Genomic DNA, 23,295 nt, shown 5'->3' on the forward strand with positions numbered 1-23,295 from the left:
AAATGGCAATTCCCATCCATATGAACTGCAGCATGGCTGGCAAGGAGGAAAATGCTTTGAAAAACCTTTGAAAAAGCAAATGCTTTGAAATATGCCACGTTTAGTAACTGCACCTGCACGTTATACGGTCACCAATTGTGTCATTAAGAAACATTTTTCAAAGTTTCACCCAAATCTCCGAAGGTCTCACAGCAGCCACTACTGGCTGCTTCTCTATCCCTGTGAATGGCACTTAAAATAAGCTCCTGCTGCCAGAGACGTGCTTCCTGTACCTTTCACTGCCGTTTCTTTCAAATTATTGGCTGAAAAAGCACAAAAGAGTCCAGGGTCTGGACGCTCACAAATAATAAACTTTGACTGAAGCACCACGACTTTTTGGCAACTAAGAAGGCAATCTACCCTCTCAACAACCAACCAACAAGTTTCATGAGTTACTTTCCCTCCACGGTAGGGCTTATGTGTCTTCCCAGAGAGCAGAGCACGTATTCTGGATCCAAAAAGACACCAATTTCGGCAAACTTTCAGACTCAGGCGATCAGGTTTATTCCTCCAAGCGCGACAGCTCGGGGAAGCGCCTCTCCCCGGCCTGCAGCGCCCGCCTCCCCGTCTCCCTCCCTCCTCGGCAGCATCTCTCGGGCACTCCCGGAGGCACCGACCCCCCGGGGCCGGGGCGGGGATGCGGCACCCGGGGCTCGGCCCCTTTTCCGGACCGCGGCGCCGTTGTCAGGCAACGGCCGCACAACAAGCGGCCCCACCGGAGGGACGAGCCGAGCCGAGCCGAGCCGAGCCGAGCCAGGCCAGGCCGGGTCGAACCTCGCCACCCCCGCAGGGACCCCCAGACCCGGCACCGCGCCCCGGGTGCACCCCCGCCCCGTCCCGCCCCGGAGCCCGTCCCGCTGCCCGTCGAACCCCCCTCGGCCCCGCCGCCGCCCAGGCTCGGTGCGGCCGCTGCGAACCGCCCGGCGGGGCCGCGGGGAAAGGTCCCCGGGAGCCGCCCCGACCCCTCCGCCCGCTCACCGGTGCCGGCGGCCGCCACTCCGTCCGCGCCCCTCGGTTACCGCCGCCCCGGAACCCGGCGGGCGGCGCCGCGCAGCGCCCCCCCTGCCCCGGAGGGCGGCGCGACCCGGGCGCCACCGCCTCCTCCCCCGGGCGGGAAAGGGAGCGCAGCGGGAGGCGGCGGGCGGGCTTCACAGCATCACGGAATGGCCCGGGTTGGAAAGGACCACAGGGGGTCATCTGGTCCAACTTCCCCGCTCAAGCAGGGTCGTCCTGGAGCACAGGGCACAGGATCGCGTCCAAGCGGTTCTTGAATATCTCCAGTGAGGGAGACTCCACAACCTTTCGGGGCAATTTGTTCCAGTGTGCGGTCACTCACACGGTAAAGAAGTTCTTTCTCGTATTCGGGTGGAACCTTCTGTGCATCAATTTCTGCCTGTCGCCTCTTATCCTATGGCCGGCACCACCGAGAAGAGCCTGACTCCATCCTCTTGACACCGTCCCCTTAGATATTTATACACAATGATAAGGTCCGCTCTCAGTCGTCTCTTCTCGAGGCTGAACACGCTCAGCTCCTTCAGCTGTTCCTTGTAAGAGAGATGCTCCAATCCCGTCATCACTTTTGTTGCCCTCCGCTGGACCCGCTCCAGGAGGTCCGTGTCCCTCTTGTCCTGAGGAGCCCGGAACAGGACACAGTAAGTTAAAAAGTGGGGAAAAAACAAACCATAATAATAATAGTGACAATACCAAAGGAGCCTTGGCGGGCGGCTCCCCGTGAGGCGCCGCCGATGCCGGGGTGGTTCCCGCGGTGCCGCATCCCGGAGCGCTCGGGGCTCCCACCCGGCTGCAGAGCCGCGCACGGCCGCTGGGGGCGCAGCGCCGCCAGCCCCGGGCCTGCGCGGACCGTACCACCACTAACCGCACCCCCAGCTCCCCCGCCCCGCGGTTGGTTCCGCCGGCGGCCCGGAGCGGCGGTGCGGGCCGGGAACGGGAGCGGGGCCGGGAGCGGGGCCTGGGCCGGGAGCGGGGCCGGGAGCGGGAGGATGGCGGGGAGCGGCGCCTCCGGGAGCGGGATGGCGCAGAAGACGTGGGAGCTGGCCAACAACATGCAGGAGGCGCAGAGCATCGACGAGATCTACAAGTACGACCGCAAGCAGCAGCAGGAGATCCTGGCGGCCAAGCCCTGGACCAAGGAGTGAGTGGGAGCGGGGCCGGCGGGGCGGGCGGGACGGACCGCGCTGCGCTGCGAGGATCCCGATCTGACGGCTCTGCCTTCCCCCCGCGGCCTCTGTGCCGCCGCAGCCACCATTACTTCAAGTACTGCAAGATCTCGGCGCTGGCGCTGCTGAAGATGGTGATGCACGCCAGGTCCGGCGGCAACCTGGAGGTGATGGGGCTGATGCTGGGCAAGGTGGACGGGGAGACCATGATCATCATGGACAGCTTCGCCCTGCCCGTGGAGGGCACCGAGACCCGCGTCAACGCGCAGGCCGCCGCCTACGAGTACATGGCCGCGTACATCGAGAACGCCAAGCAGGTGAGCAGGGGGGGCACGGGGTGTTTCTGCCTCTCCACGGAGATCCTGTGGGTCTTGTGAGCTACAGGAACATATTCGGGGGCTCGCGGGCTTCCCGCTCATACCAGTGCCTCCCCGATTGTCCTGTTTCTCCTCAAACATGACAGTGGGAACTGTGTCAGCAGCAGGGAATGCAGGGCCCTTGTAAACATTTTCACATAAGTATTTCCATGTCTTACAGTAGGTCATCAAAAGTTGGACTCGATGGTCTTGTAGGTCTTTTCCAACTTTAATGATTCTATAATAAGTACTGTATTCTTTCCTTTGTAAATTATTTTCATTGCTGAGGAGGTGTTTTTGTGGCTGAAGCTGGTGGCTTGTAGATGGTACAAGGGGGACCGTGTTCCTAAAATAACTGATACGTGTTTCTAAAAACAATATGCAAAATTAAATATAAAATATGTGCGCATCAGATATATTTGTAGATCAGGAATATGGCCTTTAGTCGTACCTTCTTCTGAAGCCTTACTGCATAGTCATGCTGCTCTTTTCCATAAAGAGAACACATTCAGGAATAAATTGCTAGTGAAGGAATAAGTAATTTTCAGTGCAACTTAATTATTCATTTGGAAATTTAGCTGAACAGACTCAAATGTCTGTTTCCCATCTTTGTCACTGTGTCTTCAGAGATCCATTAAACCTGACTCATTAAACCAGTAGAGTTCTCATGAGCAGAAGGGTAACAGAAATCTGACTCTGCTCTGTTGGTGGTGTAGAAACCAGCACAGCACATCAGAACACCTGCTGATGCACTTCTTCCAGTACAGGGCAATCCTATACTACAAATAAGAGCTGAAATAACTTTAACTCTCCAAGCTCAAATAATTTGACACTTCGATTTTTAGACCAGCTAAAATTAGAAACCCCTTACTTACTATGTGGATATACTAGAGGAGTATTTCGGTTATTGTGGAGTGTTTTATTTATCTTCACAGCCTTACATACAGGTAGAGATATTGAAATAGATGTGCATTAGGCTGAATCATAACATCAGCAAATAAACATAATCCAGAAGTAGTAATGTTCCTTTTTAAATAATTTAACCCTATCAATGAGAAACTTTAGAAATAATGTATTTAATCCAGTTTGTTTTACCTGGAAAGCTGTTAATGTCATGATGCTAGTACTGTTGTTGCCAGAAAGTAGGTAGCTGGGAGAGATGTCTTTGCCTAAAGATATATTCATACTATCTTTAGATAGAGATATATCCATACTATCCTACTCTTAGGTAGAAATACTGAGTTTCAAAACTGTAAGTATAATAGCATAATAAGTATAATAGCATAAAATTAGAGGGTTTATATTCAGTGAGTTCAGCTTGTGTTTAAAACAGTCCAGGTTTCTGTAGGAGTTCTTATATCATAGGAAATGGTTTTTCCTGTTGTTTATGTTGTACACTTTTGTCTATAGTTTCACAATTTTGAAATTGAACTCATGTGCAAATATAATAACTCAGCCTTCCTGGTGCTCTGGCAGGGTTTACATGCATGTTCCATATTTGATTTTGGCAAGCACTTGTTCCTGGAATAACTCATTTTAATATTAAGTTGCTAGTTGATATATTCCCCATGCATAAGTGCTTTATAGAGGCCAGTATTCCAGTTATTTGTTTCTCCATGGGCAGGATCTGGTATAAATACAGTTAAAATGTATTATTTGGCTTTGAAAAATAACACACATTCTTCAGTGCTTTGTTGGCCTCTTTTATGGGAGTTGCAAAGGAAATATAAACATTATTTACCAGTAAAAAATAAAATGTTCCATTCAGTAAGCAAGTCTGTGTGTTCTGTCTCATCTCTAAATTTTTCTGATTGAACCTTCCTGACATTGGGCAAAAGCAAACAAGCACTGTGTCCAAACACATCTTAACTCTCAGGAAAGAACTGGCATGTAAGGTTGGACCAAAATTATCCTACTCAGTGTGGAACAGCCAGTAAGCAATTCCTCAGAGAAGATTAGAAAAATCAGGTTCGATGCGTGTTTATTCTGCTGGCTTTTTTTGGCTTTGTTCCTTTTCTTCCAGTATTCTTAGAGATTTCCAGGGGTATTGTTTGGAAACTCCTGGTTTGAGTTTTTATCTGATAAAAATGTGTAAAAAATCACCTTTTGGCTTTTAGAGCTGGCTCTGGGCAATAATTTCTGTCATTTCTGGTGTTTGAAAAGACGCCTTTCAAGTTAATTTTTAAACCTACTGCTGACCTAATAGTATATGCCTCTGAGACGTGTTACTGTACTAAACAATTCATTCTCTGCTGATCTTCCATGCATTATATGAGATTATATATACTTGTGTCATAACCACCCTAAAAAGTTCCTCGTGGCTGCTGAGGAGTCCCAGCTCACCTCCTGCCTCACTGTGTGGAACCTCTTCTGTACTTCAGCTGACACTGAAGTTCAGCTCCTGACTCCGTGAAGGTCCTTGTTCCGTGGCAGCAGCTGTAGCCGAGAATGCCAGTACTACACGCTGCGCGGTTTCTAGGGAATAGTTGAGCAGCGTAAGAAATTCCTGTTTATCCTCCCGCGGCGTTGCAGTGTGCTGGAAGGGCCGCTGGAGGGCAGCCGGTACTTTGGGAACGGAGATGAACTCGGCCCTTTCTCTTGCTCGTTCCTAGGTCGGCCGCCTGGAAAATGCCATCGGCTGGTATCACAGTCACCCTGGCTACGGCTGCTGGCTCTCGGGGATCGACGTCAGCACCCAAATGCTTAACCAGCAATTTCAAGAACCCTTCGTAGCAGTGGTTGTAAGTACTGGCTGATGAGTGATTAAATGGCATAGCAAATCATGTCATAGGGGGAATAATTTTTAGATTTCCATCTGTTAACGTTCTAGCAGTGTGTATTTTGCATGATGGAGGTGTTAGATCCACTTTTTAAATTGGTGCCACACCTTTCGCTTTGCTGGCCGCATTCTGGCCAAACCAAGCGCTGTTTGCCAAGACCATTTTCACGGCATTGTTCCAGCTGTGATGACTTTGTACAAATCCATACATAACTCTTAACTTAAAGTTCTGCTTGGTACTTTTCCAAAAGAATGAATTGAGTAATCCATATTTAACGTCCTGCGACAGAACAAAAAAAATCTGTTTCTTTTCTTCTCTTCCTTGTGCTGAAATACAGCAAAGCACATTCACGAAGTTATGTTATTTTGCACCTAAAATGCCTTTTAGATTAAGCCAGTGGCATAGTACAGGGTAGAAGACACTAGGAAACCTATCTTTGAAGCAGAAACCTGAAAAAAATCCTTGAGATCTTCATGTTCTTCCAGGCTTCAGATACATTTGAAATCAAAAGGAAACCTTATTTTAGATACTATTTGTATAACCATTGCTACTGAAGGAAATAAAGGAAAAAATACTGAAATTAGTCGTAAAGAAGGAATATAACTGATGGAAGAATTACATAACAAAAAGATAAATGACCCTTAAGAAGTATTTTCACCATGTGAGTTTTCCTGTATGACGTAATTTCACAGATTCAGAACACTTTTCTAGGGACTGCCTTTTTTTTTTTTCCTTCTTCTTCTTTTAATTACTTTTGAAATTAAACAGGGCATTAGTATGTATGTTAGCAAGGAGATTTCTTTATTAGCTTCCTGCATTTTCCACCAAAGTGCAGCAAATAATATAATACTTTTTCTTACCTCTAGTGGTTATAAGATTAAAATGCAGATTTTTATTATGGTTTATTGACTGTTTAAAAGTGCAATTTCTTTTAAGTACTTTGTAAACAAGGAAAATTAGTTTGAAAAAATAGCCCACAGCAGGCTATTGATATTGCCATCTGTTTAGAGAGTCTCATACCAACAGAAAAAACAGTATTTATGACAAAACTAATACAATTTGCGTGAATTACATTTCTGAAATACCACTACTATAAACTTAGTTTATGCCTGTAATAGTTTATAAAATGCATATAATGAGTATTACCTGTATTTCTACAGATTGACCCAACAAGAACAATATCTGCAGGAAAAGTAAATCTTGGAGCATTTAGGACATATCCTAAGGTAAATAGTTAAAATCATCTAGTGTGTGATCACTGAACTGTCTTTAGGTAAGTATAGATTGGTTCAAGAAAAGATTCAAAACTATCTACTTAACTTTCAAATAAATATTAGTAATCTTCACAAAATAATGTACAAAAAAGTCAGTTAAACAATAGGCGAGGGTTAGGCTTAAAACTAGAAAATCACATCCATATTGGAGATCTAGATCTCCAAATGCAGTTTCTTGTGTATAATCCTGGCAGAGATATAACTGTGTTATTTAATTTCAATCTAAGAAAGTTCAAGTGTATCTTTTAAATACCCAGTTACTATTGACTCATCAAGAACTTCAGGCAGCCATCCAGTAAAACCATTAACAAAATTAATTGTTTAATAAAAATTCAATCTTGTAATTAACAAAAATGTTTGTGAAAGGTCCCCAGTTGCATCCAAGCATTATTTTTGTATTGACAGAACAGTTTGTGATTCAGCATATTCAATTCTGTGGGCAAAACCACTTCATAAATACACCTGAAAACCAAATCATGTCTAGAAAGTGCACATTAGAAGCCTGTTTTTAGAGAGTCCTCACAGTGGACTGCAGGCAGTTTTGGCTTGGTCAGTAGCTGTGAGTGGCACCCTCTTGGCTAAATAAGTGACTGAAGTTTTGGGTATCCCTAAGGCATATCCTAAGGCATGGATTTTTCTTCCCTCTTCTCACATCTCCAGTCTTCCCTCAAAGAGGGTTGAAATTACTTCAAAGAATAGGTAGAGAAATATTATCGTAGAAGAAACTTGCCCGTTCTTTGGTCTAATTATAGCCTGCCATATTCCTCATTTGAAAAAACTCAACTGCTTTGCTGGTTTGCTTTTGATAGACCTGTAAATTAATAACTGCTAGTAAAGCCAAATGTAAACCTGAGATCCAAGAAAATTCTGAATTTCAGATTACCGGGCAAAATGTCATTTTCCCTAGGAATAATAAATTAGAGTTGCATAAGCTAAATGTTTTTTGTGAAGTGCTTCCAAGAGTTGAGGCATTAAAAGAAGTCCCAGAATTACTGTGTCATCTTTGCCTTTTGTTGAATTTTCAGGGCTATAAACCTCCGGATGAAGGTCCCTCCGAATACCAGACTATTCCACTTAATAAAATAGAAGACTTTGGTGTACATTGTAAACAGTAAGTAACAGAAAAACCTATAACTTCAGCATTTTTGTGTTTAGGTTAGTGATTCAGTACAGAAAAGTAAATTCCTTGGAGCATTTCAAGTTTTGAAGTTCAGCATTGATTTAGCACTGTTGGTTTTGTGAAAAAGTGTTACTGGCATTTAGCAGGAGATGTTTTAAGAGAGAACTGTTGGAAAGATGAACTGGTTAAAAGCTTTAGCAGTTGATTTCTGGACACCTTTTAGTAGAGTTGCCTTCTTAGGGCAGGGAAGAAAGGCTCAGATGTGGAGTGATCAGGAGGGCGAGGGAGCCTGCAATCCATCTGCTCTTGTGAGTGTGTCGAGTGCAGCTCGTTGTCCTGCATCACTGGGCGTGTTAAGATTGCTTCTGTCTCTGTTAGGATTGGAAAGTGGTGGAGCCTCAAGGATAAGATCAGTAACAGGAAGAATTACTGCTTTTCCTCTCCTGCTAGTTTACTTTCCATAAATTGACTAAGAATTAAAAGTTTAGAGAACTTGAATTATGGTCATAGAACCATAGAGCATTTGTGTTGGAAAAGACCTTTAAGGCCATTAATCCTGCTGTTAATCTAGCACTGCCAAATTCACCACTAAACCATGTCACTAAGGGCCACATCTACACATCTTTTAAATACCTCCAGTGACTCAGCCACTTCCCTGGGCAGCCTGTTCCAATATTTGACAACCCTTTCATGGGTTTGTCCCTTTAATGTCCAATCCAGATCTCCCCTGGTGCAACTTGAGGCCATTTCCTCTTGCCCTGAGCTTGTTACTTGGGAGAAGAGACCAACCTCTACCTGTCTACAACCTCCTTTCATGTAGTTGTAGAGAGAGATAAGGTCTCCCCGAGCTTTCTTTTCTCCAGGCTAACCAACCCCAGCTGCCTCAGCCAATGCTCCTAAGACTGTTAATGATCATGTCTGTTTGAAATGCCAGTGACTACTAATCACTTCATGGCAGCAGTAGCAGTCTGGATAACGTTAATCCAACTTTTCTCCTTTAGTTGATGTTCAAAGCCCAGTGCTAAATTGTTTCCATTTTATCTTTTTAGTAAGTACATTGTTCCTCAAATAACCTGGATTTCTAAATTTGAATCTACCACACATCTCTTTGAAAAACTGGCTTAATATCTCATTTTTTGTTGCATATGTGCAATAATGGTATTTATTATATTCCAGAAGTATTAAAGTGTGGTGAGCTGGTAGATTTTCTAGCATTGTTGTCTCTGATGGGACTTCTTACAGAAATGCTGAGCAAAATAACTTTACAGAGAAACCAAGAGATAATGGGATTATTGATAACCTGAGCAAGAATTTCCTGATCAAAATAAAGTCTCATATAGGTCTTAAATGTTGCTGTAGTTCACCTACACTGATGACTTAACATAGCTCAGCTTTCTATATACTTTATTATGTCTTGTGAATTTTGTAGCACCACTAAATCCTGGCTTTCAAAATAGGTGTGGTAGAACATAAGATTGTTTGCCTGTTTGTAACATTTACTGCTACCAAGTGTTCCTAAAGGAGTTAGAGGTGGCATATGCAAAACTGCAATCAACTGCACGTAAGTTATTAGAGTACTGAAGTATTCCAGGCATGGAACAGGGCATCACTGCATTGCACAAGAAGTTATTAAGAGAATAATTAAAAAACCCTAGCAATTTCATTAAATAGAACACAGCAGTGTGTGTGGGGATTATGTATTCCTGTATTGAAGCTATATATGAGTTACTTAAGGAAAATCTTACGAGTTAGAATTGCAGTAACTTTTTTAATTGTTCAGTGCTTTGAGTTTTTGAAGATACTTGCCATTGATAAGGGTTTTTTGAGTTGCATGTAGTTTGTGTGTGACAGTCAAAGGACATACTCAGATGGAAGCTTATTTTGTTTGCATGTTTGTTTTTGAAGGTATTATGCTTTAGAAGTCTCATACTTTAAATCGTCTTTGGATCGTAAATTGCTTGAGCTTTTGTGGAACAAGTACTGGGTGAACACTCTCAGTTCTTCTAGTTTACTTACTGTAAGTACCATAGTATGTTGTCGTGTGCATTTATTCACTCAAGAGTGCTAAAAGCCAGACCCTGTACTTTAAAATGCTTAGCAGGACACTGATAGATACAGATCCCACATTAAGAATCTATCAGATTATAAAAGAAAGTGAGTTTTTCCTAATCATAAATACTGAAATGTTCCTCGTATCTGCTCTGTTAAAGGAGGAAAATAACTTACATTTAGAGTTCTCTCTCTACACTTAAATTTTGTCTTAAACACGTTTTAACCTGTATCTTTATACAGCACTGAAATTTATAGTATGCCTTAAAATAATGGTGTTTAATAAATAAACACTTAAAAAAAACCAGTCAAGGGGACTGTTAAAACAAGGTTGCAACTGAAATACTGCAGGTAGAGCTTCAGTGTAACAGAATCGAAACCTTCCTTCTGTAGAACACAGTTTTGTACCTTTTCTCTTGGACAGAACCAACTGAGTTTTACTTACTCTTGCATAACTTAGAGCATGGGTTGAAAGTAATAAAGAGTGCCCATTTCAGGCTTTAGGGACTGAGAATTTGTCTGAGGTTCAGCTTCTGTTCTCTCAACTCACCACCCATGTCGCTCGTGTTCTGCATCACTTCAATTGCAGATACAGGTTAAAATATGCAGTACTACAGTCTTAAAAGCTCTTTTCAGATTTTGTTTATTTTGTGTCTAAAGGCTTGAATGTATAGCTTAGAATTCAATACATTTCTTGCCTTCTTTCTCCTAAGAATGCCGACTACACCACTGGCCAAGTCTTTGATTTGTCTGAAAAATTAGAACAGTCAGAAGCTCAGCTTGGAAGGGGCAGTTTCATGCTGGGTTTAGAGACTCATGACAAGAAATCAGAAGACAAACTTGCAAAAGCAACAAGAGACAGGTAAGATAATGCACACCTTTGTCTTCTCTGTAAAAAATGTTATTTTGTTTTTAAACTTTTACCATGCCTGTAATTGTAACGTGCCATTTAAATTTTAACCTGAAAAGATTAGAGATAAGAATTATTAGATTATAGATGTGAATGAGAGACTCCAAATGTCATCAGTTATTTTTGAAAGTTTAGGACTTTTCAATCTTTTTTCTGGAATAAATTCAAATCTAGTTTAGTGAACAAAAAAATCCCAGTAAAATTCCATCAGAATATGACAAACAAACAAAAAAAGATGTTTTCTCTCAAATGCAGAATTTTAACACTGATAGAAAACAGCACATTTTTGTGGTTAATCAGGTTTAAACTAACAGTAGATAAAAGTACTGAATAGAGCATGATTTTAAGAACTAGTGCTAACAGTCCAGTAAGTTTAGTTTACACTTGTGTAAGACTTTTACTCTTAAAAATTAGGAACTACCTTTTTTTCATGTATCTTAGTTAATATATCCTTTTTCCACAAATGAGGAAGGGGGTTCTTGTTGGTTTGCTTTTAATTACATATTCTGGCCTTTCTATTTAGCTGTCTTGCCTGATAGCAAATACTTGGTCTTATCAGTTAATGAAGTTATTCTTATTGGGTGTACAGAATTATAGTCACCATTTTTCCAAGTAAAATCTTTAATAAAAGGTAATAGTATCCAACAAGTCATACAGTTGGGTTGTTCAAGAACACTGTATTTGGCAAATTTCAGACCTTAAAAACAAAGGAATACTGCACTGTACATGCAAGTGCAATTTCAGATTCATCTGTGGAGAAGGCAGGACTCACCTGCAGGCATCTTAGGAGTGTTCTGAGTGAGAGATTTGGAATTATTCCATTTTGTAAGGAACAATTCTGTAGAATTCCTTGGTATAGACTGCAAAAATTGAGCAAAAGCTGGGATGTTCTGCTTTTCATATTTTGAGGTTTTCTGGCCCTCTTCCTCATCATTTTATCCTTGATATGTAAAACAGTATAACAGTATTCTGGTATTCTTTCCCCCACTCATCTCCACGTTAACAGTGTGTGTGGTAGTTCCAGCTTTACTGAGGGACTGATTTTTGAGATACCAGATGAGTGATGACTTATTAGGTAGGTAAAAAAAAAAAAGAGAGAAAAAAGGAGATCTTGTGTGAACAGAAATTGCTTTATTTACATCTTGCTCACTCTGACTCAGGTGGACACAGGCTTTGCCTTAATAAAGAGAGGAGTCAGCCTGGGTTGGACAAGCCTTTGTTCGCCAGTAAGCAGTGAGGGAATATCTGCAAATATAATATGCTAAACAGAATCAGAGTTGCTGTTGTGCTCGTGTCTTCTGTGCATTTGTTTCCTTGTTATGGGAAGTTAACAGCTTTTACAAGCTTTCTAACAAACATGATCTACTTTATACAAGTTAATACTCATTTAGATTATTTCAGCTTGCAGAATACATTTACAATGAAGTCAAGGCTGTTGCTAACTCATAACAGCCAGGTAAAGTGACACCTCCCAGTTCCTGCAGTGAGACAGAATAGCAATGCTTAAAAGACAAAAGAAGGATGGAGTTTCTGACACATTTGCATCAATTTTGATCCCTGTTTGGTGTCTCATAATACTGATTGCATTTTATTTTCCCATTGTTCTTACCTGCTTAGAATTATTTTAAGAAATAACCCCTCTGATCATCATATTTTATTATTTCTTGCAGATACTTTTCTGGTTTTGTTTAGTCTTCATCAGTAGTGAGTTTACAAATTGTAAAAGTGGAAGGGATTGTTATTGTCATGAATTCTGCTTTGCTGTGTAACAAAAGCTACTATAGTTCCCAAAACAAATTGTAACACTTTTACAGATGCATGTTTTTCTTCAATTAGTAATCTTTCCTAAGAGAACAGTAAAGAAAGTAAAAGGCTTATACAGACACAAGACAGTTGATTCAGTAAATTACTTTGGAGAAAATAAGGTTGCAAAGTTTACTAAAGGATTATTGGATGTACCTGTTTTAGGAAGAACTGTGCTGTAAGGCATTAGGATAAAGGTGCTTACACTGGGATGTTATCAGATCTTTCTGTTACTGTACATACACATCTCTAAGAGCCACTTTCTAAGGGTACATATGGATTAGCCAAATTGTGCTCCAAGTCAGCTTCCTTTCCCATAAGATTCCTTTGTCTAGCTAGTAGTAGTTTGTCCCTGTTCTCCACGCCTTCAGGGCTGATTCATCCTTTGCATTTGTATATTCTGTTTTTATTTGTTAACTTGATACTACATCCCCCTAAGCCAGACACTGGGGAAGACTTGGATCAGTCTTGGAATCCTCTCAGCTGTCTGGGGGTTTTGCACATGTTACATATTTTGACTAATAACTAATTGGTTCTATAAACTATTCCTTTAATGTTTCCTTCAAAGTTTCTCAGAGGAGCCTTGATTACCGTGCACTGCTGTCCTGGGGTTGGGCAAAGGAGATAAGGTAGAGAACAGGGAGAGCCTTCAGGTATCGATAACAACAGCTGGTAGCTCCATTCCTCCAAAGATTTTTTTCATTTTATTTTTTGATTCAGAGGACCATGGAGCCCACTTGCTGTTGTTAATGTAAGATGTCCTAAACTGTCAGAGAAGTTTTCTGGAATTGCTCCATGTGTGTATAATCAGTTTGCTTTTTAAGTAACAAAAAGGTATTGCCAACAATGGCTAAATTGCTGTGTGTGATTTCTCCCTTCTGGACAGTTGTTAAGATTCATGGGGTTATGGGCACCCTGAACTTCCAAAACAGCTGAATATCTTCAAAGAAAATGACAGTTCTGTTCAGGTTTTGTCCAACATTGAATTTATGCTTGTTTTTCAGCTGCAAGACCACCATAGAAGCTATACATGGATTGATGTCTCAGGTTATTAAGGATAAACTTTTTAATCAAATTAATATAGCTTGAAGCGCATCACCAGCTGATATGCATCTCCAAAGCAGAAAATATCATAGTTTCTTTCGCTTGGACTTGTTCAATTTGGGAAATGAAGCTGGAGTGGAAAATTATACGTTTAATTTTGTAGTACTTTAATATTTCCCACCTGTCTGACCAGTTTTAAAGAACAAAATGTTCTGAAATGTAGTGCAACTTTTTGTTCTTTATCATAAAACACAACCAGTTTGCTGATTTGTTCCAAGAGAAAAATAAATGTGACTTACTGGATTTTGGTCTTAGATATTTATCTCATCCAACTGCAATAAAAGAATTTTGAAACTGAGTGAGTATTTTGGGCCTTGATATTTTTGGCAAGCATTTATCTTCTCTTTTTCTTATTGTTTTGTAGAATAGTTCCATCTACTCAGTTAGATTAGATAGGTAAGCTATGCAGTATAAGAAGTTTGTTTCTTAGATTTTAATATCTGTGTTTAATTTTAAGAATTGAAATCCCAGTTGTTTATCTTTTAACAAGTTATTAAATCTAATGGAGCCTTTCCCGATTTGGGTTTAGTGGTCCAGCCAGAGATGGTTTCTTCTTGCAGTAACGAAACATTTTTGCATGATACAACAGTATTTTGCTTATAGCATCTCACTCATGATGCACATTTTAAATAGGCAAGTACTGACCAGCTCTGCAGTGAAACTCAACAACAAGATGAAGAATTAATATCTCTGAAATGTGTATTAGGCTAACGTCAGGCCACAAATACTAAATGCATTAATCATGATTGCTGGCTTACAACATGGTGCTGCTGCAGGGCTGATCTTAGTTTGTTTTGGAGGCTTTCATACTGAATTTCAATAATATAAGATGTTTGGATTTCTTTTAAGTTTTTGTCCTTAATCCTGAGTTTCTGGGGGGGGGGTGGAATGTTTACTTTTGGGATAATTTATACTTTATACTGTATGCCATTATGCTTTATACCTTAAGTTACTGATATTTCTTTTCAGACTTAACTCTGCCTTGATGTGGGTTTTGGTTTTGTTTTGGTCTAGAAATTTTAATAGCTGTTGCTCATTTGGGGCTTTTCATCCAAACGGATTCCAGCGTATTTGAAGCTAAGATGCAAGTTATACAATGAAAATTTGTAATTCAGCAAGGAAATGCAGATAACCTGAAGCAGAAATTCATCAAAAGTTTTAAGGCGGCAGCAGCATCCAACTGTATAGGAAAAATATGTTTAATCCGAGCTAGTAAAGCTGAGATAATTGTCAGATGTGCAGTTTGATAGGAGAACAGTTTCATTCTTTTTTCAGCATGACAGTGGTGGGGAGGCAGGAAAAGAAAGCTGAGGGATTTGAATATTCAAAGCTGTTAATTTTCTTGGAACCAAAATAACAGTGCGCTTGTCTTTGATCAACCATTTTTAATGCGAGCATTATTCCAGATTCTGAGATCAAAATTCCATGCATGGAAGATGATTACCCTAGAGGAGTCATCCATATCTACACACACACACAAACACAAGAGTATCCTGAATGCTGGAGAATCATCAGTGGATAGAGAGTATGCCTTAATTCTACCAAACAGTTTTGAGATTTCAAAAATGTTAGGAGTAAGAGAATCCTTGAGAACAATACATGCTGTGTATCAACAAATACATCAATTTGTTCTTCCATATTTGCACCCACTTTTTATTTAAAAATTAGCGTATTCAAATGAGTACCACATACCAGGTAATCAACAGCTGAAGTAATACAGTACATACTAAAGCACATACAAAAAGGTTCTCTTTAATTAGATTTTTGAGACAAGCATGCATTCCAAAAAGAGTGCCTTTCACATTTTAATGAATAAAAAATTTAATGAACACAATTTTTTCATCTGACAGTATTTGCCAATATATTAAAATTATGGAATGCTAAAATGTTGAATTGTGCTTGAACTTCTTCCTTACTCTGCTCTTCTGTTTTTCTTTTTTAAGTGTTCCTGTATGCTTGTGTTTCTCATGTATGCAAATTGCATTTTTAGACAATTTATACATACTGATATCAACAAAATCCCAAGAAATATGTGCATATTTGTGACAGTCAAATACTAAGGATTAAGCTGTAATTCCTGATAGAGTACCAGATTTCCTTACTGTGTGCAGGCTTGGAGAAGAGCCATTCAGATTTATTCTGTGATTATTGGGACAAAGGTGCTGCATTATTCTATCAGACCTTCTCCTTTGAAGTTTCCTTCAAATGTTTGGTAAGAAATAGGATGACAGCTTCCATGAGTTACTTTTCTTGCCTGAAGATTGAATGGTTGCATTTCTGGCAAGAGATGGGGTACACCTGTCTTGAAGGGGGAAAGGATCTTTGCTCAGGAATTACCACAACTCATTGAGAGAGTTTTAAGCTAGATTTAGAGGGGGAAGGGGATAAACCCAGGCTTGACAGAGATAAGCCTCAGGTCACCACAGTGCTGTTAGAGGGAGAGCGTGCTAATGAGGTCCTTCAAGTCTGCCATCTCAGTGGAAGTGGTAGATGGAGATTCACGTGGCAGCAAAGACACAGGGGTTATTGATGTGTTAGAAACCACAGAAGTGCCTGCAGAGTGGTCACATAGGAGTAAGAGCTTCTCCCTAAAAATAAAGGCAGCAGGATCAATAGCCCACTGAAGTACATGTACACCGATGCACATGGCATGGGCAACAAACGGGGGAGCTGGAAGTTACTGTGCAGCAGGAAAGCTGTGATAGAGTAGCCATCACAGAGACATGGTAGGTTGACTCATACAACTGGAGTGCTGCAGTGGATGGCAATAAACTCTTCAGAAGGGATAGGCAAGGAAGGAGAGGCAGTAGGGTAGCCCTGTATGGTAGGGAGTGTTTGGGTTGTCTAGAGCTGAATAATGGTGATGATAGGGTCCTAGCTGACTGGAGGTTGGCCGATGATGTCCATTCACAAGAAGAGCCAGAAGGAGGATCCAGGGAACTAAAGGGCTGTCAGCCTGACCTTCGTGCTGGGGAAGGTCACAGAGCAGATCATTTTGAGTGCCACCACACAGCATGTACAGGACAGCCAGGGGATCAGGCCCAGCCAGTAGGGATTTAGGAAAGTCAGGTCCTGCTTGACCGACCTGATCTCCTCCTGTGACAAGATGACCCACTTAGTGGATGAGGGAAAGGCTGTAGATGTTGTCTACCTGGTTTTTGGTAAAGCCTTTGATACCATTTCCCACAGCATTTCCCCTGGAGAAACGGGCTACTCATGGCTTGGACAACTGCAATCTTCACTGGGTAAAAAACTGGCTGGGCAGCCGGGCCCAGAGTGGTGGTGAATGGAGTGACATCCAGCTGGTGACTGAGCATGAGTGTTGTTCCCAGGGCTCAGTATTTGGGCCAGTCCTGGTTAATATCTTCATTGATGACCCAGATGAGGGGATCAAGTGTACGTACCCTCAGTCAGTTTGCAGCTGACACCAAGTCAGCTGGGAGCATGATTGGCTGGAGGGCAGGAAGGGATCTGGACAGGCTGGATCCAAGGACCAAGGCTAATTGTATGAGGTTCAACAATGTGAAGTGCCGGGTCCCGCACTAGGGTCACAGCAACCAACCCCAGGCAGCACTACAGGCTGCGGGCAGAGTGGCTGGAAAGCTGTCCAACAGAAAAGGACCTGGGGGTGCTGGTTGACAGCTGGCTGAACATGAGCCAGCAGAGTGCCCAGGTGGCCAAGAAGGCCAATGGCATCCTGGCCTGTATCAGCAATAGTGTGGCCAGCAGGACCAGGGCAGTGATCGAGCCCCTGTCCTCAGCACTGCTGAGGCTGCTTCTCAAATCCTGTATTCAGTTTTGGGCCCCTCACTACAAGCCATTGAGGTGTGTTCAGAGAAGGGCAATGGAGCTGTTGAAGGGTCTGGAGCATGAATATAGTGAGCAACTCAGGGTTGTTTAGCCTGGAGAAAAGGAGGCTCAGGGGGGGCCTTATTGCTCTCCACAACTGCCTGAAAGGAGGTTGTAGCGAGGTGGGGCTCGGTCTCTTCTCCCATGTAACTTGAGAAAGGATAAGAGGAAATGGTCTCAAGTTGCACCACGGGAGGTCTGGATTGGATATTAGGAAAAATTTCTTCACTGAAAAGGTCAAGCGCTGGACCAGGCTGCGCAGGGAAGTGGTCGAGTCACTGTCCCTGGAGGTATTTAAAAGACATGTAGACATGGCACTTGGGACATGGTTTAGTGGTGGACTATACAGTGCAAGGGTAACAGTTGAAATTAATGACCTTAAAGGTCTTTCCAACCTTAACAATTCTATTGTATTTAAGGTATTTATTGAAATCCCAATATAAAACATTTTGTATATCATACCATAAATTAGGTTAAGATAAAATTATAAAAACAAGTACTTCAAAAACTACAAAAGCAGACAAAATCTAAATACTACAGAGTTGAGCTAGTATTATTTTAGGGTGCAGGTCCCAAAGCGATGAAAATTATTAAAATATGGGGTGATAAAATATAAGATTAATTGCGTGCACATAGAACTTTTTTCTTGTGTCAAATCTTGAAGAACTGACATCAGAGAGTATCCTGTTAGTTGAAAGACTTTTCTGGAGTTAAAAACAATTATTCTAAACCTTTAAGGAATTAATGAAGGATCTTGTTCCTTGGGGTGTATTTTTATGAGATGTAGTTTTACTTTTCAGACCCTCGGAATAATATCCACAAGGAAATATGTAATTTAGGAAAGTTAATTTTGACCCTCAGATGAAACTTCTAACATATGAAATATTTGCTGTGACGTTTGGTTTGTTTTTAATTATGAAAAATTGCTTCATAGAGAGCTTTCTGAAAACTACAGTATTCTGGGAAGTAGCATGGTCCAGTGGATAGGTCACAGGACTGCCTCAGGAGAATGGGGTTTTTTTCCTGGCTTTTCACAAACCAGGAGTGCATAAACTTTAGCAAGGCGTTTCTGCCAGAGTTAGTGTCTGTTTCCCTCTATGAAGTAAGAAGATTGATCATTAGCCTTTTAAAAATATAGATGAAAAAGGATATGTAAGTATTACTGGTTCTATTCACTAAAAGTCATCGCTACATCTCTACTGTGTCAGATGTTACCACCTTAAATAACAATTCTTAATAATGATGTTAACAAAGAATGTTTACTCTGTTTTGCATAGTTTGTTTAGATCATCACAGACAGGAAATGGCTGAGCCCTTGGAGGGGATTATAAATATATTGTTTTCAGAACCCTTCATTTTCAATTGAAACGTGTTCAACTCCTATGTAAATTTGTCCATCATTTCCTGTGTGAATTTCTGTTTGCTTTAGCCCAAATTACCTTAGGGCTTATGTATAACTGCAGTGGCATTACTTTGTTATAAAAGGAAATTAATTTATGTGCCTGCATCTAATGGCAAGCAATCTTTAGTAATTACAACCATCTGAGCTTTCTTCTCCAGCTGAAGACAAGTTGCATTCAAATAATTTGAGGTTAGAATTGAGCTTATATTTTAATCTGTTTCTAAGGGAGGCATTTTCAGATTGACTTCTTCAAAGCTGAAGATCTAACTAGAGAAACATAAAGGTGTCAAAATGTCAGATATTGTTCCAATTTAAACAAGATATATGTATTCTATATGGTGATACAAACTCCACACTAGCTCCTCATTATACCAAGTTTTTATGGGAGTTCTTCCTTCTTCATTCTGAAAATTTTTCTTATGACAACTAGGTAAAACCGTGAGAGTGGCAAAAAAGGTTTAACACAAATATTTACATAAATCACCATCTGGGGACAAATAACTTGTAAATAACATCTACACCTGTTTAAGAACAAAGTGAGTACTCAGATCTCTATACAATGTTTGACAAAATAATGCTGAGATGCCTGTACATCTTCTGTTTCTGAATAATAGCAGGATATAATAATTTTTACTTTCTATTGTTGGTTCATCTGTCAAACTTCATCCCAATATTTGGCAAGCTGTTATTTCCTCTATGGTGAAAACTGTATTTTGAATTATTTTTTACCACTTATCTTTGGGATCTTGCACTTCCCAAATCAACACTGTCACCTCTGCTGGAGGTAAGATACAATGTTCATTTTAAAAAAATTATAAACACGATAAAGATAAAATGTTTGTCCTAACAAACAGGTAGTTCTCTAATAACTTCACTTTTACTTCCAGGCTTTTAACAGATTTTAACTCTGCAGATCTGGGATGTTACTTCATTGTTGACTGAGGTGCTCTAATCCCATGCTTAGTTGTTCTGATTGTGCAAGTGTGTAACATAGTTGGTTTAAAAAGGTCCATCCATTTCAGTGTGACAAAGTGAACTGTAGTAGTATGTTGTGTAACTAAGAATAGCTAGCTAAAGCATCAACTTACCTTTTTTAAATTAAGAGTTTTGCTTGCCCCAGCCTGCGTATTGGCTGGGTTGAGCAAAATAGGCTTGAGAAACTTAACAACTCCTGGGGATTTTATAGTAGTTTTAACCAGGGAACTTACCCATGTGAACGCAGTGTTGTTCCTGTCAGTAGAACAGAGGAAGTGAGGCAAGAACTGTTTCTTTTGCTGGCAATCATAGTTTAATAGGGTAAAGACTTTCATTTTATTTGAAGTGCTAGAAGGACCAAAGGAAACAAATACAGATCTTAGTTTTAGACTGAACTCACTCTATAGAAAGGCATTGTCTCTAAAGGTAGTTAACTTTCTGCTTTCTGCCCTATGTTTGATTGTCGGGGGGTTGGGGTTTAGGGGTGTTTTTTTAATTATAGCAATTTCAGGAAATTCATTTGTTTTAATTGACTCCTTGTAAATATTAAAGCCTTTCATTTCCCTCTGAAATTCCTTGATGAAGTTGTCTGGCTGTGAAGAGCACCAGATTTTGCCCTAACAGGAAAAAAAGCTGTGTAGTCCTCTTGTCTGTGTTGCTGCAGAAAGTGAGCCAAAGAATTGAACTGTGGCCTCAGTCAGTGCTGTAAGTTTGCTTGAATGCAATGCTTCTCCATCAAAGATTTCTTTTTCTTCTAACACAGTTTGTTAGCTTTCTAAAAGGAGACCTAAGGATGTGACTCAACCTTGCAGAAGGAAAGAAAAATGACATGTAGCCTGTTCTTCTGTTCTGAACTTACAGAGAACTCAGTGTTGTTACTAAATAAATGTAGAACCATTGTACTGTGCATGGTGATCTGTGAGTGTTCTTGGATTCGTGAAAAAGACGTGGTCAATGACATCTTGCATGTAAGTAAAACAAAAAAGCAACCTACCCCCTTTAATGAAATTTAAATAATTTCAATACAAAGGAGAATAAAATCCCGTCCTTTCCTTTCCATGTATCTGAGGAGGTGGGAACAAAATGCTACATACCCTCGTTGATATGAGATGGGAGTTTGAGATGGTGGATTCAGGTTTGCAGACACTGGTGTGCAAAAAAGTGAAATGTGCATAGGAGGACAATAATACTACTGCTAGCTCTCCATTTTAATAGATACTTCAATCATTTTGTCACTTAATGGTCTGAATATGATGATTCCTGTCATCTGTTGATCCAAAATGAATTAGTGCTCTGTAAAAATTTAGAAGCTAAAATGGTGAGCATCAATATTAAACTTCTTGCTTTATGGTAACCTTTTTTTTGTCTAAAAATAGTGCCAGCTAAAGAATAGAAGATGCAGCAGCCAAACATTTATGTCTTTATTTCATTTATTATAGTTTTAGTGCTGAATGGGCTTTACATATTCATAGGCATAAGTATTTGGACCAGTGAGTTTAACATATTTATTGGTGACATGGACAATGGGATCGAATCGAGTGCACCCTCAGCAAGTTTACTGATGACACGAAGCTGAGTGGTGCGATCGGCATGCAGGACAGGAGGGACGTCATCCAGGGAGACCTTGACAGGTTTGAGAGGTGGGCCTGTGTGAACTTTATGAAGTTCAACAAAGCCAAGTGCAAGGGCCTGCACCTGGCTTGGAGCAATCCCAAGCACAAGTACAGGCCAGGCAGAGAACAGATGAGAAGCCTGACGTGTCTTGGCAATGTGCTCTCACAGACCACAAGGTCAGCCACGTCCTGGGCTGCATCAAAAGCAGCGTGACCAGCAGGTTGAGGGAGGTGCTTCTGCCCCTCTACCACACCCTCATGAGACCCCACCTGGAGTGCTGTGTCCAGGTCTGGGGCCCCCAACACAACAAAGACATGGAACTGTGGGAAAAAACCCAAAGGAGGGCCACTAAGTTGATCACAGGGCTGGAACACCTCTCCTATAAAGCCAGGACGAGAGAGCTGGTGTTGTTCAGCCTGGAGAAGTGGTGTAGCTTAGATTCTCTTGTTGGATTTCCCCATGCCACTATGGGTTTTTGGGGGGCACTCGCCAAAACTGGTGTGGGGTCCAGCTGCCCCTGGGGAACCAGCCACAGGGTGTGGGGGGGAGCAGACGGGGGAAGATGAGATCCTGGGAACAAGGGGTCTCATGATAACTGGGGGGAATAAGAGGAACCAGGAGTTCCAGTTTCGCTCTCTTTGTCCTGGGACTGCTGCTGGGAGAGAGCTGCCGGCAGCCACAGGAGGACCAGTTTCATGCTCCTGCTTTGCACATCCCGTGCCTCTCTAGGCTTGTTCCCATCAGAGCCATGCTGTCTCTCCCCGGAGCCCCCTCCGCTGCCTGCCATCCCTTGCTCCATGGAACCTGTGCCATCCCTTGCCCGCTGCCAGCTCCAGAGCAGCTGCCCACGCTGTGGCATCCAGAGTTGGTGAGCCCCACTGCCCACATGGAGTTTGCCTGCTGGTGGCTCCAGAGCAGCAGCCATTTCCACTGATCAAGGCTGCGGCATCCGCCTGTGCCACAGCATCCGGAGTTGCCACATATTTTTCCCCGCCTGCTGCCCTGCACTGTTTTCCTGCTGCCAGGACCATGCGACTGCATCAGGACTCTTGTTGTTGCCTCTGCAGTGTGAAGGCATAAGAGTGACTTCTCGGTGACATTTTCTCTATGTTTGGTTGTTTTGTTCTGGGTCTTTTCTGTTCTCCATTTTTTCAGTAAAAACTGTTACTCATTTCTATACTTTGCTTGAAAGTCTCATAATTTTAAAATTTACTTCAAGTCTGGGAGAGAGGGGTTTCTATTCCATCACATGTCCCACCTCCTAGCACACATTGTCTTTAAACCAAGACAAGAAGGCTCTGGGGAGACCTTATAGCAGCCTTCCGGTACCTAAAGTGGCTATAAGAAAAATGGAGAGGGACTATTTACAAGGGCATGTAGAGATAGGACAAAGGGGAATGGCTTTAAGCTGAAGGAAGGTATGTTTAGATTAGCCATTAGGAAGAAATTCTTTACTATAAGGTTGGTGAGACACTGGAACAGGTTGCCTGGAGAAGTTGTGGAAGCCCCATCCCTGGAAGTGTTCAAGGCCAGGTTGGATGAGGCATTGAGCAACCTGGCCTAGTGGCAGGTGTCCCCACTCATGGCAGGGGGCTTGGAACTAGATGATCCTTAAGGTCCCTTCAACCAAACCATTGTAGGATTCTACAGTTCTATGATGATTTCTCAAAAATCGGAGCCACCACCACAGCCCCAAGAGCACGACAAGGGCTACAGCCCAGCACTGCCAGTGCAGGATGGCAGCAAAGAGCAGGTGTCTCTGGGCCATGTCGTTCTGCTCCAGCTCCTGCAGCAGACGAGTCATCTCCTGGCTCAGCATCTCTGCACGCTGCTGCATGCGCTC

General features: G+C 41.9%; 2 protein-coding genes across 10 annotated transcripts in view; one reads left to right on the plus strand and one right to left on the minus strand.

Moving 5' to 3' along the window:
- The window catches only part of CSPP1 (centrosome and spindle pole associated protein 1), a 63,508-nt gene extending 62,344 nt beyond the window's left edge, over nucleotides 1-1,164 (minus strand). For 7 of the 9 annotated variants that reach the window (XM_050318460.1, XM_050318417.1, XM_050318443.1 and 4 more), the window contains exon 1: nucleotides 1,018-1,164. The gene's annotated coding sequence lies outside the window, so the exon portion shown is untranslated. The remainder of the gene's footprint in view (nucleotides 1-1,017) is intronic. The other 2 variants (XM_050318452.1, XM_050318397.1) reach the window with 2 other exon arrangements.
- Nucleotides 1,165-1,769: 605 nt separating this feature from the next.
- COPS5 (COP9 signalosome subunit 5) lies at nucleotides 1,770-13,910 on the plus strand. Its single transcript, XM_050318546.1, has 8 exons — nucleotides 1,770-2,191; nucleotides 2,299-2,533; nucleotides 5,185-5,313; nucleotides 6,513-6,578; nucleotides 7,652-7,737; nucleotides 9,652-9,763; nucleotides 10,509-10,657; nucleotides 13,513-13,910. The coding sequence occupies exons 1-8, from the start codon at nucleotides 1,785-1,787 to the stop codon at nucleotides 13,595-13,597; spliced, it is 1,269 nt and encodes a 422-aa protein (XP_050174503.1). The 5' UTR covers nucleotides 1,770-1,784; the 3' UTR covers nucleotides 13,598-13,910.
- The last annotated feature ends 9,385 nt before the right edge of the window (nucleotides 13,911-23,295 follow it).

Source organism: Myiozetetes cayanensis, unplaced genomic scaffold (assembly GCF_022539395.1).
Source record: "Myiozetetes cayanensis isolate MyiCay16 unplaced genomic scaffold, myiCay2020 scf1, whole genome shotgun sequence".
NCBI lineage: Eukaryota > Metazoa > Chordata > Aves > Passeriformes > Tyrannidae > Myiozetetes > Myiozetetes cayanensis.